We start from the raw sequence: 19,055 nt of genomic DNA, 5'->3' as shown, positions 1-19,055 counted from the left end.
ATCAAATGGTGTTTTGTTTTGCTTTTCTTGTTCCAAATTCTGTCTCCAGAATTTTGTCTTTTCCAACTAATAGATTGTGTGTGCGCTTGAATAGTTCACTGAAAGCATTCTAGGTAAAAACAAAACCTCCATTGACCATGGTGGTTGAGCATTCGCCTCGCATGCGGGAGGTGCGGGGTTCTATCCCCAGTGCCGCGGGGTACCCACTGGTGATACAGTGGGTACAAGCTTTTCTCTGGTCTGGTGCTCGGCTTATTTAGGGTGAAATGCTTGGGAAATGGGTCATTGACCCCACCTTGAGAAATAAAAAATACCTTGTGCCATGGCGCTCTTTGGCCGTAAAAATCCATTATTATCATGAACATCCACTGACCATGCTTCATTCATTCTGAATTGCTTAACTGATTTCTATTGCAACTATTTTGCACTGACTGCTGGGTACACACCATTACAAGAAATTGCAGTTTGGGCTGACTCAACAAATAGATGTATTATTACTGTGGAGCAATAAAGTATTGTTACTATTATTACATAGAACTATTAGGAATCTGTTCCTCAAAAAAATGGATTTTTGCAAATGTGTGCAATATGCAAGACTGTCCTCGACAAATGATGCTTGACAAATGACCATTATCTGCCTTTGACAGCCATATCTGCTGCATTATAAAAATCAAAACGGAACAGATACACTCAAGAGCCATCTATCGGAAAAATATCCAGCATCCATACAGCAGTTTGTCTTCGCATGTCATCTATGGACAGTAGCTGTTAAAAGCCACAGATGATTTTAACAGCTTCGATGGTTTGGCCCTATTTCCCATGTTCATTATAACATACAGACTTTAGAGGCTGGGCTAGGGGAAATTTTCTGGCTGAGATCAATGATAGTGGCTTTAGGGCTGCACCATGTGTTACCCAGATTACCTACGGGGTAGCAAACATGCGTACCCCGCGTGGCAGCAGCAGCCGCGGCGTCGAGAAAACGCACGCGCGCCCCGCCGCTGCCGCGCAAGCGACAGACAGCGCGGGGGATGCTGCCTGCTGCAGGTAACAGCCGGCCGCGAGAATCGCTCAGCCAACCAGGCAGCGTCTCTCCACCTCGTTTCAGTGCTTTCCATCTCGCGGCGCATTCGTGTCCAGCCGCAAAAAATACGCGGCCGGGCCGGCGGCGGCTGGCGCACTCGGCGCGAAATAGAGACATGCTCCAAGTCTCCCCGCCAGTGTGGTCAGAGTGCGCCGAAGCCGCCGAACGCGTCGGCGGTCAAGCGCAGTTGGAGTATTGAGGGTCTTCGCTTTGGCCGACGTGACGTCGCCGTGCAGCGCGCGCGCGCGTTACGCCAGAGCATAAGCGCGCCTTAACAGAGCCTGCGCTTAACCACTAACCAACGTATTCGGTGGCGGCATCTATGGGAGCCACTGAAACCCCCGCCGACTCACTGAATAAGAAAAAAACCCTGTGCCGAGGCTCGGAATCGAACCAGGTCCTTTGGAGTTTGAGGCGGAGACGCTGCCACTCCGCCACGACGGCTTAAGGTACAACCGTCAATAAAGGCGCATCTAGTGAATGCACTCTTCCGATGTTGAAATCTCCGCTCTTTCGCTACGTATATCCTGGCCTAACAGAGCTAGGCCATCAGCAATTTTTCTGAACTGCCTTGTACCTTGTCTCCCGTCCCTAATAAACGATTTCCGTTAGGTAGTCTGAAGTTTACTGGCACAGCCGAGAATGTTTTGCCGGGCGAGCGTGCCACCGACCATCGTGCCATCATATTTTTTCATCGACCGTGGCGATCATCTGACAAGCCTTAACAGGCTCCTTCAAAGGTTAACTAGCACTTGAAGTGGCACTTGGAGTTCCTCTGCTGTTCGGCGCTTGTAAATCGAGGCGCGTCAAAAACAAAACCACGGGGCACGCAAAGCTCATAGACGCGAACTATAGTGTACTAGTACACTATAACGCGAACCGCCTTAAATAATCGAAACACTCCTGGCCGCCTGTGGCGCCGCCAAGCATCGATTTTCTTTGCTTGCAACATTCAGGTTGCCTTTTGTCTGTCTTCTTTGTGTGATAAAAGTGCACTATCGATTTTAAAACAAAACTTACTTCAATATTGAACCGCGCAATCTTTTTTTTGTCAGCCTCAGAGATTCGCGCCCAATGTAGGAAGGAAAATTCCTCCAAGGTGGCGTCTCTTGTCCTACGACGTCACCACGCTTGTACTTGCGAGTTTGGCCTGTGGCGGCGATACCTGTATTTTGGTTCTTACTATTTTCTACCTTACAAGAGCTTTGTTTTCGGTAAGAGCAGCGTTTTTGTGATCAGGAGCTGGTATTCTATCGATACAAGCCAACTTCAATTTCTCCTCAGTGTCCCTTTAAGCTGCGGTATATAGAATACACACTGACAAAGAACATCCTGCTCAAAACTGGTCCACACCCAAAAGGAATCTGCCTATATTAAACATGACCTGAATAAAACGGGATCCGTTCAGTGTTCCTGTTTCACAAAACCCCTTTAATCCAGCTTCGATTTTTAATGCCGGCATTCTGCCAAACCCAACAGCGATGGGCGCCCGTGCTTCCTGGAGCAGTGGCTGGAGAACATGCGGCCCGTCGGGAACTCCAGCGGGCAGACGTCGCTGGGAAGCAGCGGTGCTCCGGAGTGCGCTCGAAGGTGGTACTCCAGCCCGCACTTGGATGTGAACTTGGCGTGGCAGCTGTAACATTCAAATGGGTCTTTGACTACCTTGGCCTGGTAACGCGGCCTCCCTACGCTTCCCAACCGCTTGAATATCGCGCGCCGTTTGCGGCGGTGGCGGTGCGGAAACTCCTCCTCCCTTTTTTCTTCTTCATTCTCGCCATCCACTCTGTTCTTTGCACCAGCAATTTCTGTCAGACATGCATAATGGTTGGAATGCGTATACAACTTCAACCCTTTTAAACTTAAGTTAAAAAAGAACGCTAAATAAACAATGAAATAACATGACGTTTAGGAACCCACTCGGTTCCTTCATCAGGTGTGAATGCGGGCGAGTTTCAGCTTGCTTTTTTGGTGTGAAAGCACTCCTTCAATAGCAAAAGTGAAAAACGAGAGGTATGTGTGGAGCTTCAACATTTGCACTTTGGCGGAGCGCCAGCGGCGGAGGCCTTGCACAGCTGCTCCGTCAAGGCGCGGAACTGGCATCCCCCCGATCTTGCATGCGGTTGCGTTCGAGGTATTGCTGCCTCAAGTGCTTCCGCACCTCCTAGTCGGTTTAACGACGTTAAAATCCTAACATTTTTTCTCTAGCAGCACTACTCCGGGGCTCAAATTTTACATCTACTGAATTGACAGGACTTTAATCGTCCATCTTTTCCCCAGAGGAAGACAGTTTCGCAGCTTTGCTCGTTTTAACTTACGCTGCTCTCGAAATGCTGCTATGATTACTTCCTGTTTCCAAACATCATAAAAGTCCTTGAAGGGTTAAAAATAAAGCGGTGGACGGCATGGCAACAATTTTCGGTGACTTGAAGAAAACTGTGTGTTGCAGGGTTAAACAAAACTGCAGATGCGGTGTGCAATGTCGAGCTAAATATGTTCAATAAAGAAAATATTCATTAATTTTCACCTTGGTATGGTCGATAACTTTTCATCATCCTCTCAATTACAATCTGACTGCCTCCTTCCTAAAGCAGGTTGCAGGCTACACGTATTATACTACTCGCAGCAACCATGCTAGTGCAGCGGTGTGGTCGGCTAACCTTGCTTCTTAGAGCTGTCCGGTAGAGCTTCCTCCCTCATGGACTGGTCCTCCAGGTCTCGGACGAACTGTTCGATCAACATTTCGTAACTTCCTATATCGTCCAGCTGGTCTGCTTCAGAACACGCTCCATTCCCAGACGCAGTGGCGGCCTCATGAGATCCAGGAGGGGACATCTGCGCATGGAAACGCAAGAGGATAGGCTCACGATGAGTGCAGGTAAAGACACCAAGGATTAAGGTAGAGAACAGTTTCCACCAGTGCCTCACCTGTCATGCCTGTGTATGTGCTCGTCTCAAATAGCGCTGAATTACTTCTCTAGAAACAATGCATCCCTAAATAGCCACGCGACGTGTTTTATTGAATTATAAAATCTCCATAACAGGTTATTTTATATAAACGTAGCAGAGCTGGTGACGTTGATTTCGATGATTTCGCTTTGGCAGCTTGGAAAAGAGACAGAGATATCCTTATTGGCCTGCACGAAGTGCGACCAACGACCGATTTTTCTATGCGCTTGACCGGAAAAAGTTTATGATCATCACCAGCTTGACTACACCCACTGCAGGGAAAAGGCCGCTCCCATATATGTGGTCACCACATCCCCGCAAACTTTTTAATCTCATCCGCCACCTAACTTTATGCCAACGCCTGCTACGCTTGCATTCTCTTGCAATCCAGCCCGTTACGCTTAGGGCATTAAGGCTACCTATAGGGTGATGGCATATAGGTACAGGATCCACCTCATGTGCAAGAGGACAGGGATTCGAATCTCACTGCCACGCAGTTTTCGACCGGATTAAAAAAAGTTTGTACACAGGAAAACGCTGGATACACGTGGAATGCCGATCGTGTCCCGCATCACGCACATACGAGGCGGATGATCAAATCGCTACAGGCCACCGCCGGGGTAAATGAAAATTGACGCTGAAAACCGGTTTTGGAGGAAAGGAAATAGTGTAGTAATTGTCCTCCTGGACATGAACCCCGTCATCATAAGGGAAGGTGGGAGTGGAAGAAGAGAGAGAGAGAGGTGCTGTAGTGGAGGGCTCTAGAATAATTTCGACCATCTGGGGTTCTTAACGTGCACTAACATCGCACAGCACATGGGCGCGTTTGAGTTTCGCCGCCATCGAAATGCGGCCACCGAAGTGCATTTCAAGATTAATGTCGCTTTATTTTTGCATGTTTCTGAATGGTGATCACTGAAGAGGCTGGCAGAGTGGAACCTTCTTCATCCCCGCCTGAGTGGATTCCAAACAAACGTTTTCATAGGTCAATAATGCGGTTTAGTTTCAGATCTAATACGTATCTATTTATCACCTGTAATACCTCGTCACTTCGCACAACTTAAGTAATAACTTGGCCGGCTTCTGTGGCCACCTGGCTCATGGTACAGGAGTCGGTAGCAGCATGATCCCCACATGATCCGATTTCCTGCAAAGTTGAGCGACCAAATCGCTCTGCGGCAAAGACTCCGGCCGCCAGGTAACAACAGCAAGGCAAGGCATCGAGATATTTAACAGGCATAAAGGATGCTTGGGTTTGTCAGATTCCTTGTCCAAAGAACTTGTTGCTCGGCACCACCATGTGCATCCCATGCAGCTATCCTCCTAGTCAGGCAGGTCTCTTCCTCCCTCCTCTATTTTGTTTTTCTCTCCTCCCGATTCAACCAGACCACACGAAACATTCCGATTACACAGTGGCTAATTTATTCACATCTATTCACAATTGCGGTGACACCACTCTACCGTCGGGATGCGGCCTCTCGTCTCGGCATCCACCACCCGTCTGTCCCGTTCTTCTCGGTCGTCTCTCCTCTCCTCCCGGTCTTCCTTTCCAGCTTGCTCTCTCTCGTCCTTGCTTCCCCCGCTGCTCCCTTCGGTCGGCTCCTTGTGAAGGCATCTTCACTGGTTCCTGTAATCCGATGGCCATTACGGAGGCGCCGCCTCTCCCAGGCGCAGACCTTGCTCTTATCGGGCAAGCCCGTTCTCCGGCGTATTTCGCAGGTGCCAGCATCTCGCCCCAGCCGTCAGCCGCGTAACCAGCGCCAACTGCCGCTTCCTCGGCCAGTGCATGCGGCCGTTTCTTAAGCCCTAACTCGATGGGCACATCCTACGCGTACGCGCAGAGCGCCTGTGCGCCCAGCCCCGCGTCGCGACGGGCGTCGCAAGTGGTGTGCACCTCCATAGCCTGTCGCTGACTCGCGCTCGTGCGCGCACTAGCACGTTGTTGCTAGATCTCATAGATTGGAACTGGCCAAAACAGTTAGACTGCCACTTGAAATCTTTAGATTTTGAAAGTAGCAAGGCAAGTTATGTAATATATAAACTGAACTGCAGTTTTAATAGTAGCTTTTCATTCAAACTGGCACGTATTTCAGTGCTTATCCAGGAGAGATTTCCACCGCTTCTGAATGTGGTGAACGTTATCTCCGTGATTGAAACATGAGGACTCTTAAGAACATTACAATCATGAAGTGCTCGTCATGAGCAATGTGCCTGCTTACCTTCACATGGTGTTCCCGGCATTATTTCCGCCGCCACCTCCTTCCAGGACGCTGCCGTAACGAGCTTATTTTTGTGGTGTTTGTGGCTGGCAAGCCACAGCTAGCGGCGCCTCTCAACAGCAGCGATTAATTTTTCATTGCTTATTAGGTACGACATGTTTGCGCAGGGGGCTGTTGCAGCTCGTTGACAAAAAAAATCAGTCGGCGCGCCACGGAGGCTCATTCCGGATATAGCGGGAACTGTACCCTCTCATTGGCCACAAACCAGCGAGCCACTTCTGGCGCGTGCGCCAGCGCGCCGCCAGGGCCGAAAATATCTGACATGAACAGATATCTAGCAACGCGCGCGCCTGCGCGCGCGTCTCGCTTTGCGCATGCGCAGATAGGATCCAGCGTACGCCCGTGCGCGTAGGCGCTCAGCCGGTACGCGTAGGATGCGTCCATCGAGTTGGAGCTTTAGGATCGCCGGGTCGCCCGCGCGTACACGCACATGACCGCGGCGTCCTTGTGGCTGCCGATCATCTCCGGGCCTTCGCCGTCCTCCAGGCGCCTCTGCCGGCCCCCCTTCACACCACTCGGGGGGGTCTCCCATCCGTTGCCACCTGAGTCGCGCGAACATCCGCACAAGCACACCGCTCGTTTCACTCGTCCGGAGCGAGCCAACGGACACGCCCAACACTCCTCTCGAGACAAATTCTCTGCTACTTGCCAAAAGCCCGAGACTTTGGTGGCATTCTATCACTGGCCACTCGTACTCAAACTAAGGATATTCAATATTTTTTATTTCTTTTTGTTTTTATCACCACGATGGATCAGTGTCCACGGTCACGTCCTAAGGACAGGCCGGACCAAACTTTTTTATTCCCCTTTGCTCCCTTTATCCTCATACTAAAGTGCAGGGGAACAAATTGGGCACTATATCCATACATTCCCCATATTCTCGCTGTCTTCCCCTTCCTTCGGAAACAGACTTTAGCTGCAGGTCCGGATGGCTCCAAAATTCGGCTAATTCCTCTAACTGCACTAGGGACAATCTCAGGACGCCACACGTGTTGTGTTCGGTGCTTACTGACCCCCGTGGGTTCCAGCCTTGAGAAGCATGCTAAACGAAATATTTGTTGCATAAAAGCTGGCACTAAGGGCCATGCTTGCCGGCGTGTCCGAGAGCAAAATAAATGGGAGTACGTCAAAAAGAAAAGTAGGGTTTTAACGTAGTTAAACCGAGCAGGACTAGCGAAATCAGTTGAGGCAACACTGCCTCAAAGGCAACCACATTCAAGGTCAAGGTCAATGTTCATGGTCAAGGCCAAAGGTTGAGGCTTCACAAATACCCCGAGTTGTTAAGCTTTGCTAGTAGTGCTTTCGCACCAAAAGGCGACTTGCTGGAAACTAGAATGAGCTTGCCTGCTGAGCGCTATCGCACGGGAGATGCACTTGTGGGATGTCATTTCGGCCGAACGGCGAATCCTAACATAAAAACGAAACAATGGTTTATTCGATTGCCGATGGATGCGGATGATCATACAGACGCTACGCTCGTCTCGGTAGCGGAAGGTAGACTGGCGCTCTTCCCAGCCGGGCAGCCTGTTTTTGTAGCCGGCGTCGGTGACGCATGCCTCGAATGACGCAGCGGTGGTGCTGGGTTTTACCGGGAACGCGGTCCAGCGTGTGGCCGTGTTACGCTGGGTCGGATGACAACAAGGCAAAAGCTGCGCGGAAATGTGCGCAGAGTGTGCCACATGTGCGCCACAGTCACAATGAACCAGTCGCAGCTCGAGTACGAACTGAAGCTACGAGAGGCAGAGGCTCGAATAGCAGAAGCCCAAGCCCAGACTAAAATAGCGGAAGCGGGAATTCGGAGACAGCAGATGGAGATAGAAGCGGCCAGGCGCACTGCGCTGCAAGATTCCCAGCAGGGACCGGCGAGTGGAAGGCAAACCGCGACGGGCTCAGACCCCGATGAGCGCCTGCGATCAGGCTTAGACTCGGTCACTGAGTGCGCCAGAATCTTGAACGGGTTCGAACTGCCGAATGATGCGGAGGTGCCTTTATGGCTCGACCAGGTAGAAAACATGTTTGCTTCGTACGCTGTGCCGGAGGAGTGTCGCGTGCACCTCATCTTGCCAGCACTGACAGAACGGGTCAGGTACCTCCTGCCTGGGCTAGAGGCGGACGAATGCAACAGCTATGACGCGGTGAAGGCCGCAGTGCTCAACGAACTAAAGCTAACCCCGTCACAATACTTGGAACGTTTCGAGAAGGCACGTAAGGGGAAGGCCGAGACTTGGATGCAGTTCGCCTCCCGTACGAGTACCTACTTTGATTATTAAATACGAGCCAGAAAGGTGGAAACAAAAGAAGAAATAGTTTTTCTAATGATAGCGTACCGCATAAAATGTGGCCTTAGCGCTGAAGGATTAGAGTATAACCGTTGCACGAGGGCGAAAAGTGGCTTACACCTAAGGAGCTGGTGCGCGAGCTCAACACGTTTGAGGACGCTAAGGGCAAAGGAAGGGCGGTGCGACCAACGTCGGCAGCGCCTGAGGGCCCCAAGGAGAGCGCAGTAAACACCAGAAAGCGGACGGGCTGCTTCGCATGTCACAGAGGGGCATATCGCTAGAAATTGTCAGTCCTCTGGGCAGATCGCCAACCGCAAGAAGGACGTCACCGCAAAGGGGGCGCGAACCAACAGGGTGGCAGTAGCAACCGAGGAAAGCAGAGAGGCTTGTGAGATAGTTCAAGGTGACGACGTACTGGTCGCCGAGATAAAAATACAAGCAAAGAATGGCGGCGTGCGGACTTCTAAGTTACAAGAAGTCGAAATAGAATGCACCGGTGTGCCCACCAATGCCGTCGTTGACACGAGCGCGGAGATTACTGTGGTTAGGGAAGACATTGTGCTGAGCGAATATCGCAAGCCTGCAGGCAGGATCAAACTGGTCTGCGCCTTTGACAAGAAGGTTGATGCAGCGCTAGTCGCTATACCTATGAACTTGAGACGTCAAACACTAACTGTGGAGACCCCTCCGAAAGCGCCCTTACCAACGAGCTCTCGAACCAACTGAATTGCTTGTACACGCGGGAGGACTGGGAGCTAATACAGCAACTGGACCACGGCAGTGAGACACGGGCCGTAAACCAGCTCACTGCAACTGGGCCCACCAACAATATTCCGGAGACTGCGTCCCATGAGCCCTCTGAAGCGACAGCGTGCGAGGAAAGCCTCGATATGACTCCCGATACGCTGATCGAACAAGGCGCCGACGCACACGACGCGGCGAGTCAACGTGTAAAATTACGCGAGGCTCAAATTGGCAACGATAGCTTGACAAAAGCGTGGGCCGCTGCCAAAGAAGGGAAGGGGGGAATGTTTGTGTCTGACGGGCTACTCTTCCATCAGGACACAATCGCAGACACAAAGGTGAAGCAGCTGTTTTTACCAGCTGAAAGGCAGAAAGAATTCCTGACGCTGGCACACGAGTCACTGTGAGGAGGCCACTTGGGCCCGAAGAAGACCAAAGCCAGAATAAAATACACCTTCTTGTGGGCTGGACTTGAAGCAGACATGGCTGAGCATTGTAAAACCTGTCACGCGTGCCAGATTCGGTCGGATAGGCGCCAAGCTGACAGAATCCCCATTACACCGCTCGTCAGACCTGAACACCTCTTCCAGATCGTAAATGTCGACCTGATTGGACCTCTTGAGGTACCGTCGGCCCGAGGACACAAGTATGCCCTTTGCTTAGTCGACCTCTGTACCCGCTGGCCAGAAATGTGTGCTTACGATCGTTAACAGCGAAGGCAACGTGCTGTGCCTTGCTAGAGGTCTTTAGCCGTAACGGAGTACCGGAAGTGGCATGTTCGGACCAAGGGACGAACTTCAAATCACAACTGACGCAGGAAATGGTGGCTAGGCTAGGCTGTTCACCTCACTTTTCCACGTCAGAGCATCCCGAGAGCAATGGGACGATGGAGAGGTGGAATCGCGTATTAAAAAATATGCTGTACTACGTCATACAAAAGGACCCAAGAAACTAGGACAGGTTGGGCCCTTATGTTCTTTGGGCATATAGAGAAGCCCCCACGACACAACGGGTGTCGCACCATTCAGGTTATTTTACGGTAGAAATCCGACAGGACCGCTCGCGATTCTACAACGAACCTGGACAGGTGAATTGCCATTCCCGGGGACCTTACGGGAGGAACCAGCGCGATATCTGAAGCAGTTACGCGAACAACTCGAGATCGCCGCGGACGTGGCCGGGCTTACAGCGAGCGCGCGGCAGGGTAGCTACGCGCAGGCTTACAACCGGGCGACACGGCACAAAACGTTTGATGTCGGGGACCGTGTACTGCTCTTCGACACCGACCGTGACACAAAACTAGCGCCAAAGTGGCGGGGCCCCTTTACAGCTACTGCGCGCGAAAGGGAGCATTCTTACCGGATCGACACCGGAGGGCTTACAAGCTCCATTGTACATGCAAATCGCCTCCGACCGTATTACGCTAGAACAGGACATGTGGGTGTCGTTTTTGACGAAGACGCAGAGCTCGGGGAAGTAGAATACACACTTCACGTACCACATTGCAAAAGTATTGCTCCGCTGACTCAGGAACCACTAGCTCACTTAAGCGAGAAGCAGCGCGCGGCGGTAGGAACTGTCTTCGCCAAATACTCGGACCTGTTTCGCGAGATGCCGGGTATTGCAAAAGTTGGACAGCATCGCATCGAGCTAGAAGATGGGCACCAACCTAAACGGTCATTCCCGTATAGAGTCCGAGAGCTCGTAAAGACCGAAGTCAGCCGCCAAGTAAACGAACTCTTGGAAATGGGACTGATTTACCCAATCGAGAGCGAGTACGCACACCCCGTCGTATGCGTCAGGAAGACTGGTCAATGCGCCTCTGCCTATAGATTATCGCACTTTGAATGCGGCTACACGCGCCGATGCATTTCCTATGCGCACCCACAAGAGCTTGTACTGAAAGTCGGACATGCTAAGTTCATCACGCTAGTAGACTTACGTCGTGGGTACTGGCAAGTACCTATGGCCCCAGAGAGTCAGCATATGACTGCTTTTGTCACGCATGACGGTCAATGTGCCTGGCGCGTCGTGCCATTCGGCTTGAAGAATGCGGCGGCATCGTTTCAAATGATCATGAACACCGTGCTGGCAAAACACTAAGATTACGCCATGGCATACCTAGACGATATAGCCATATTCTCCGCGACATGGCACGACCATTTGAAACACCTAGATGCAGTTTTCCGCCTATTATGCGAGGCAGGGTTTCGGGTTAGCGCGGAGAAATGCCAAATTGCGCGAAGTCACACTAAATACCTCGGACATGTTGTAGGTGGTGGAACGCGTTCGCCGGACCCGGAAAAGTTAGCGGCGATTAGAGATATCATGCCACCAATCACCAAAAAAAAGCAGCTTCGCAGTCTCCTTTGGCTCTGCGGCTACTACCGCGAGTACGTAAAGAACTACGCAGAGGTATCAGCGCCGTTAACAGCCTTGACGGAGCGGGGGGTACCCAACTCGATTCCATGGTGGGCCGAGGCACAGAGGACGCTGGAGCGCTTGAAAAATTCACTTTGCCACGCGACGTCTCTGAGCACGCCAGACCTAGAATAGCCGTTCTGGCTTTTTGCAGATGCCTCCGAAATCGCAGCTAGCGCTTGTCTCGCGCAAATGGGAAAAGATGGTCGGGAGCAGCCTATCGCATTTGCCAGCCACCGCTTCACCCCAACTCCGGCACGTTGGTCCACAACAGAACAAGAAGCATTTGCAATTATTTGGTCAATAGGAAAATTCGAAATTCGACCACTAGGTATTCGGAGCGCAGGTTCACGTAGTGTCAGACCATGACCCTCTTTCCTATCTGACCACGAGTACGGCACGCGGCGCCAAACTCGCCAGGTGTGCACTGGCGTTGCAGCGGTATAATGTCACAGCCAGCCACAGAAAAGGGTCGTCTAATGGAAACGCCGACACGCTTTCCCGGCTCCCGAATTCTACTTAGCAAGATTAGTCCATTATGTAAGCCTGAGAAGCGCACGCTGGTGGGCGTTCCCGCTCACCTGTATGCATATGTTTGCGATTGTGTGCGTGGATGATTTGCGAACCGCCCAAAGACATTGTTCGTCAGACTGAAAACTGCAAGATATTGGACTTGCCGCAAAAGCAGTACACGTCGGAAATCGACAGTAGATTACAACTGTGCATGTGAACTTCAGATGTAGAGCCGACGAATCGATAGTAGATTACAACTGTGCATGCGAACTTCAGATGTAGAGCCGACGAGTCGCGGCCTTGAGTTTGTGTTCAGATTGGTTGGACAAAAAAGCCCAGCAATCTTCTTATGGTGGGGCGTGTAAGGCCTCTGCGGCTAGCGCCGGGCGCTTTCGGCGCGCCTGCCGCCGAAAGAGGAAATACGGCCCAGGTGCTCCTCTCTCACGACCTTGACCTAGCGGCGCGCGGCTGGACGATTCTAGAAGCTGCGAGCAGGGTCCCGAAGGTGGGCGGAGAGGGGAAGAACAGTGTCAGTGCCGCGGCGCCTACTTCCTCTCCCAGTGCCCTCGCTCATCTCTCGAACATTCGGATGACGTTATAATAGTGCGCGCTGCATGTTTTCATTCGGTTTTTGCGTTGGGCTCTGAACGAGCAAAGTGGCAAGCCCCGGCTTCGATAAGCCGTGAGAAGAGAGCCTGGAGCTGATGTGTTTCTGGAGCTGATGTGTTTGTAGTGTCAAGCGTGCTGCTTCAGTTTTATTCTCTGTGTGTGCGCCTGTCCTGTCTTAGTTCCCTGTACCTGCCTCGTCTTCCGTGTGCTCGTCTGCACTTCGGAGAAGAGAGGTGTAGGTTAAGAACCCCTGAACACCTTATTGGAACCATACTATCCCCGATGCGCTTTAGCATCGCTCTATAATACACCTCCTAAAAATCCTCAAAACATACCGGGCGTAAGACACGCACTGTACGCCGGAAACCACCACTTCGTCCAGCAACGGCTGAGACGCTGGCATACAAAATCTCCTGCAGCAAGCGACCGAAGCAGTAGAACGATACACCGCCACATATGGCCTACAATGCTCCCTTAAGGAATCCGGATTCGTCCTCTACCGCAAAAAAATTGGAGGACGCTTCAGCTTCGGCTTTAAGAGTGGAACCGACAGCGTTTTGCAGCGCTGCCAGGTAGTCCACGGAATGCCATCACCCGTCCAGAGCGATGCCTTTCCTCTTGGACAAATCGCGGAATCTATGGGCAGCCTCTCAAAACAGCCCATCCGCCGCCCGAAGAGATCAGGAAGGGGCAGTACTGACGCTGCTCCATGAATTGGCTGGCCGTTGTGCGTCTCCGTTGTGATTTTGAGGAAAGTAAAGGTGCAGTAACTGTCTCACATATTGGTGAAGGAAGTTTGGAGTGAAAGAGAAAAGACAGAAAGAGAGGCCGTAATGGAGGTCTTGTGTCTCCGTTGGCGTCGCATTCGTTGACCACTACAGCACACAGACGCCGTACATCACAGGCGCTCGGGCGGTACGGGTTCTGTGACATCGCAATGGTTGACACACGCACAAAACATGACGCACACAGGTCCGGTTGCCGCTGCCTGCCCGTCTGAAGCCTGAAGAGGGCGCGAAGTATTGCACCCACTCTGTCATCCGCAGGGGCAAAACCGTCGTTTTATCACCGGCCTCCGCGTTGAGACCAGTTGAGGTCTTCAAAGATTACGTCTACCGGTCTTCCAAATTAAAATCCACAAGCCCTGTGCGGTGTCAGTGCACGTTAAAGAACCCCAGGTACCGAAATTACCGAAGCCCTCAACTACGGCGTCCCTCAAAGCCTGAATTGCTTTGGGACGTAGAACTCCATAAACCCAACCTCAAACTGGACACGGTCATAACACTGCCTATCGCACCTCAGCGCAAGCTATTCCCATTTACTTCATCATCATTTATTTATTTATTTATTTACCCTTAAAGGTCCTTGCTTAGGGCATTACGTAAGGGGGGGGGGGGGGGGGAGCAGTCGTTACATAATACAGTGGTCAGGTCAGTAACATAAACAAGAAATACAAGGTGCAGGGTTCATGTTCAATATTAGCATTACCAACATTACCAAAAGTATCAACATTAAGATACAGTGGCTCAAGAACAACTTGAAGAAAGATAAACACACTTGAACACAGTCAAAAACACGGCAAAATAACTCAGCCCTTGAAATGTGCTTTCATCTCTACAAAATAGATGGCGCTGCTTCACCACAGCCCATGGCAGTCCATTGAAATGCTTTATAGAATAGAACACGATTGTTATAGGGTAATAATAATAATAATTGGTTTTTGGGGAAAGGAAATGGCGCAGTACCTGTCTCATATATCATTGGACACCGGAACAGCGCCATGAGAGAAGGGATAAGGGAGGGAGTGACAGAAGAAAGGAAGAAAGAGGTGCCGTAGTGGAAGGCCTGGAATAATTCCGACCTCCTGGGGATCTTTAATGTGCACTGACACCGCACAGCACACGGGCGCCTTAGCGTTTTGCCTTCATAAAAACGCAGCCGCCGCGGTCGGGTTCGAACCCGGGAACTCCGGATCAGTAGCCGAGCGCCCTAACCACTGAGCCACCATACTGAAAATGCAACTTTCAGTTTTCAGTTTTCTCTTCTTTCCTCAAAATGCAACTTTCAGTTATCAGTGTTCTCGTTCTTTCCCTCCCTCCTTTATCCCATTTACGGCACAGTTCCTGTGCCATTTCCTTTCCTCAAAACAAGTGAGCTAACGGCGTTCATAGAATTCATTTCGGTTGACAACTTTGCAAAGGCCGTTCATTTTCACGAAAGGAAAGGTGCACAACCGGCTCCGTGGGTCAGTGGAGACCTCAATCTCGTTTTCATGTACATGGCGTTGGTGTAAAAAGCCTGCTTTGATTGCGTTCCGCACACTGGATAGGCAGCGCGCCCTCCCTGCCACCCTGGGAGGTCGCATGCAGTTAATGGTTGATCGCGAGAGATTGATCACCAAATGAACGCTGCGGCCTAGGTATTGCTGCAGTGCCGCATGTCAGTGCTAATTCATTCATTCCACATATCTCTCTCACCACGAATCAAAGCATGAATTAGGCGTCCACAAATCCAGGGAGCCAGTTATGCGCCCTTCCTTTGCTCAAAGCCATCGCCGTCTAGAACATTGTCAACGCCAACGCCAATGAACGCAGTGAACGCCGATATCTTTCGCTTTGTATATCCTGGATTAGCTGAGCTAATGCACATTACTTTTTTAAAGTAATTAATTGTAAGACAAAACCCAACATGTTAGCCTTCTAGAGTAGCGACCAGAGGGTCATGGAGCAACGAGCACTTCTGGCAGAGCTCACGAATCACCATGCATGCTGACTCCTCTTTCGCCGTCGTGTCACTGCATCGTGGCGCACGCCTGGGTTCTCCGCGCCTATTTATGCGGATAAAGCCCGCCGCGGGAAGGAGCCAAACCGTTGACCTCTCAGCTCCGTGCAGTCCGCAACCGCACCATACAACTATACTGTGTCGCGATGCCACCATGCTTCGAGACACGCAACGGTGTGCTGTTGCACACTGCCGAGCGCAACGCCGCCGTGCAGCTTCGCGCCTCCTCACCCCCACCGCCTTTCGAACGAAGCATAAAGGCAACAGCCTGAACTTGCAGAGGCAACTATGCCGACTCGTAGTCGATTAAACTATTCAGCGCGGCGGGAGCGTTTTATCGGCCAGCAATGATTGCCGTTGGTTAAGGATCTGAGCATGCCGACTATGAAAATGTCGCTGACCCGGTTACCGTCGTGTCAGGTTACGGGAACCGCAAACCACCGCGGAGCATTCCAGGCCTTCCGCGGCTGCCGTGTTTCAATTGAAGCGAAACGCGAAGGCATTCGTGTGCTGTGCAGAGTGCACTTAAAGATCCCAAGGTGGTTGAAATTATAGTGGAGCTACCCTCCACTACCACACTCTTTCTCTCGTTCTTTCATTCCCACCTTCCTCCCTTCCCTCAACGCTCAGCTGAGGTGTCCACCAAGAAGTTACAGTTACTGGTCTTTCCGCTCCACAAAACCAATTACCAGGTCTTTCCAAAGGGGTCGACAAAACTCCACCACGAGAAGCTCTCCAAGCTTAAAACGAGATGGGAAGCTCGAATCGACCTCAGTAAATGCTACTGTCAGCTGAGCATGTATGGCTTCCGTATTCTTTTGGCAGCCGTAAGTCAGCGCGGCGGCTTCAACACATCATTACCCGCTGACTCTGTCGCGCTATCACGTGAAGGGTCCAGTATCTTATGTGGTCACGTCAACAAATAGCGCGATCGGTGAGGAAGCGTGGCGGACAGTTGGAAGCGTCACGTGATCGAAAAACAGACAGCGAGCGTTGCCTATATAGCTGCGAGGGCGAGCTTTCCGCGGGAGGCGCCGAGACTGAGAGCAGGAAGCAAAAAGCACGAACCCGCGAGCCGAGGGTATAAAAATTCCCTGCCAACACTGCTGTGTTCGACAGCTCTACCCCCCGCCTCACCCCTCCCTAGATAACAAACACGCAACACTGGCGCAAACTACAGACACACACACTCTCCCCTCACCCCTGACCCTAGCCCACTATCATCCCTCCTTCCCCACTCCTGTCTGCACCTTGTGCCCAAAACCATTCGCCTCTTCCCTCCACATCCTCTCCCTCTGCCCGGCTGACCCTCCCCCGCGCGGCCTAGAGGCCCCCAAGACCTGGGAGGACTGGGAGACCCTGCTACGCTCAGAGGACCCGGCCGTGCAGACAATCGCCACCGGCCGGGCTGCCAGTGTTACGGACCTTAGGGACATAAACACTTGAGTGCAGTGGGGTTGTGCTTCCTCTCCAACAATAAAGTTTCTCTCTCTCTCTTAAATAGCCGCATAAAAGGGTGTTCAAGCTTGGTTTTTAAAATGCTTGCACTACGTAGAGTACAAACCACCAAGCTTTCATGCCGCGTACGAGACCTCAAAAGCGAGCGGGAAATTTACAATACATTTTTAAAAATTTTCGCTTCCGCACCTCGCGGCGACGCGCGGTGCCGGGCTTTCGCGCGAAACCTGGCATACGACGTCACGCTGTGCAAGTGACATCAGACCCCGGGGGTTATCATTGGTTCACCACGCCATTCTTTTAAACGTCACGCGCTACCACGGGCGCGGCCACTCAGCGCGCCCCGACAGCCGGCGGACGTAGGGAAGGGGGGGGGGGGGGGGGGGGCGTTTTGGCGTGCGAAAAAAATTCTATCGTTTGACACCATCCGGAACCCCCTGCGACAAACGGTTCGGCCGTAATGGCCGTCTGAAGGCCCGCGGAATGCACGGTTTGGGGGCAGAAAGGTCGCCATTGCGAATCCCACACATAATTTGGGCTTCATCTCAATTAGTAATTTTATCCTCAGAAAGCTACCAAGTCATTTGACGCCACTTGGAATATTCTGCGACAAACGGGTAGCTCCCAAATTTTATGCAAATGGTGTGGCCTCGGGGGCGGGTGGTCCCACTTCGATGGCCACTATACATATACCTGTATAACGGATAGAAGGTATAGGCATCAATTGATGCGCTACGCGCCCACCGTAGTGGTAACTGTTCTGGTCAATTTGACCTGCATTGCAGACTGACGCGTCCTTGACAAAAGTAGTAAGAGCACACGCTCTTAAAAACGCAAGCGTTGCAACCACGGAGGCGCTCAATTCGATTTGAGGTCAAGTTCAAGCACAGAAGCGTTAGAGCTGCGAGCACGCACAGATTCCCCGCTGAAACTTTGGGTCGCAACGACACAGGCCATGTACTCGACGCCCCACGGACGATCAGTCATAAGGCGGGCCACTATCTTGGCAAAGGTGACGGACTCCATGGCGAAGCTTGTCACGAGAAACGCTACCCGATTCCATCAAACTCAAACAGGCTTCAATAAACTATTTTATCCACCTAGTTTTTAGAACCTTCGCTAACACACGAAGCCTGTGCTCGATTGTGGCCACGTATTCTTCGGTGATGAACAAGCAACCACTGCTATATCGGTAGCTGAAGTATTAACAGTCGTAGAATTACAGGACGACGATGAAGATATATTCAGCTTCACAGTGGCACGGCACGATGATCGCTCAAGTAAACAAAGCGCGGTGGTTGCGTGCGCGCGATTGACGAAGGAACGGTACCTGGGCCAATGAAGCGTCTGCAGCACATCTTCGGCCTTTCCATGTTTATGACGGGGCCGCTAATTGTGACGGGTACGGACATGTTTTTCTTACTACGAGAAATTCCGTTCGACCAGGCACAAACAGTTTGCTCGGCGACACAGTTTTGGGCACAATAAAAACGTACTCTCAACACTATGCACTCAGGTTCGAACCACGACCGGCTTTATTACAAGTAATAAAGCCGGTCGTGGTTCGAACGAACGCGGAGAGCCATCGCAGGCATGGCGGCAATAGGCCTAGCTACTGCCAATGCTCTGCAGGGTATAGAGCTCGCAACCGTGGCCCATAACGTAAAAATATCCACTAAAGGTGTTGCGCGCATATTACAGTGCATAAATACCTGCTTTGCAGATACAGAAGGGATTACCCCCGAAGTCTCCATCGTTGAAATTTCTCGTTGAAAACTGTAGCGGCGTGCCTTCGCCTTCCAACACAGCGTCCGCAGTGGCCTCTGGCTTCGTAGCCTGCCGCCTGCTGGGCAGTGACTGAAACCGAAATTGGATGGATGGATGGGTGGATGGATACGGCCGAACTCGGCAGTGACTGCTACAACCAAGTCGAAAAAACGC

General features: G+C 51.6%; 1 protein-coding gene across 1 annotated transcript; it reads right to left on the bottom strand.

Moving 5' to 3' along the window:
• Window positions 1–2,494: 2,494 nt before the first annotated feature.
• On the bottom strand, window positions 2,495–18,982 carry LOC144114974 (uncharacterized). The gene is made up of 3 exons (XM_077649055.1): window positions 18,827–18,982; window positions 3,742–3,916; window positions 2,495–2,717 (listed from the first exon to the last, which is right to left on the bottom strand). The coding sequence occupies exons 1-3, from the start codon at window positions 18,866–18,868 to the stop codon at window positions 2,503–2,505; spliced, it is 432 nt and encodes a 143-aa protein (XP_077505181.1). The 5' UTR covers window positions 18,869–18,982; the 3' UTR covers window positions 2,495–2,502.
• Between the last annotated feature and the right edge of the window lie 73 nt (window positions 18,983–19,055).

The sequence above is a fragment of the Amblyomma americanum genome, chromosome 1 (assembly GCF_052857255.1).
Source record: "Amblyomma americanum isolate KBUSLIRL-KWMA chromosome 1, ASM5285725v1, whole genome shotgun sequence".
NCBI classification, from domain to species: Eukaryota; Metazoa; Arthropoda; class Arachnida; order Ixodida; family Ixodidae; genus Amblyomma; species Amblyomma americanum.
This window is presented reverse-complemented; position numbering and strand designations above follow the sequence as displayed.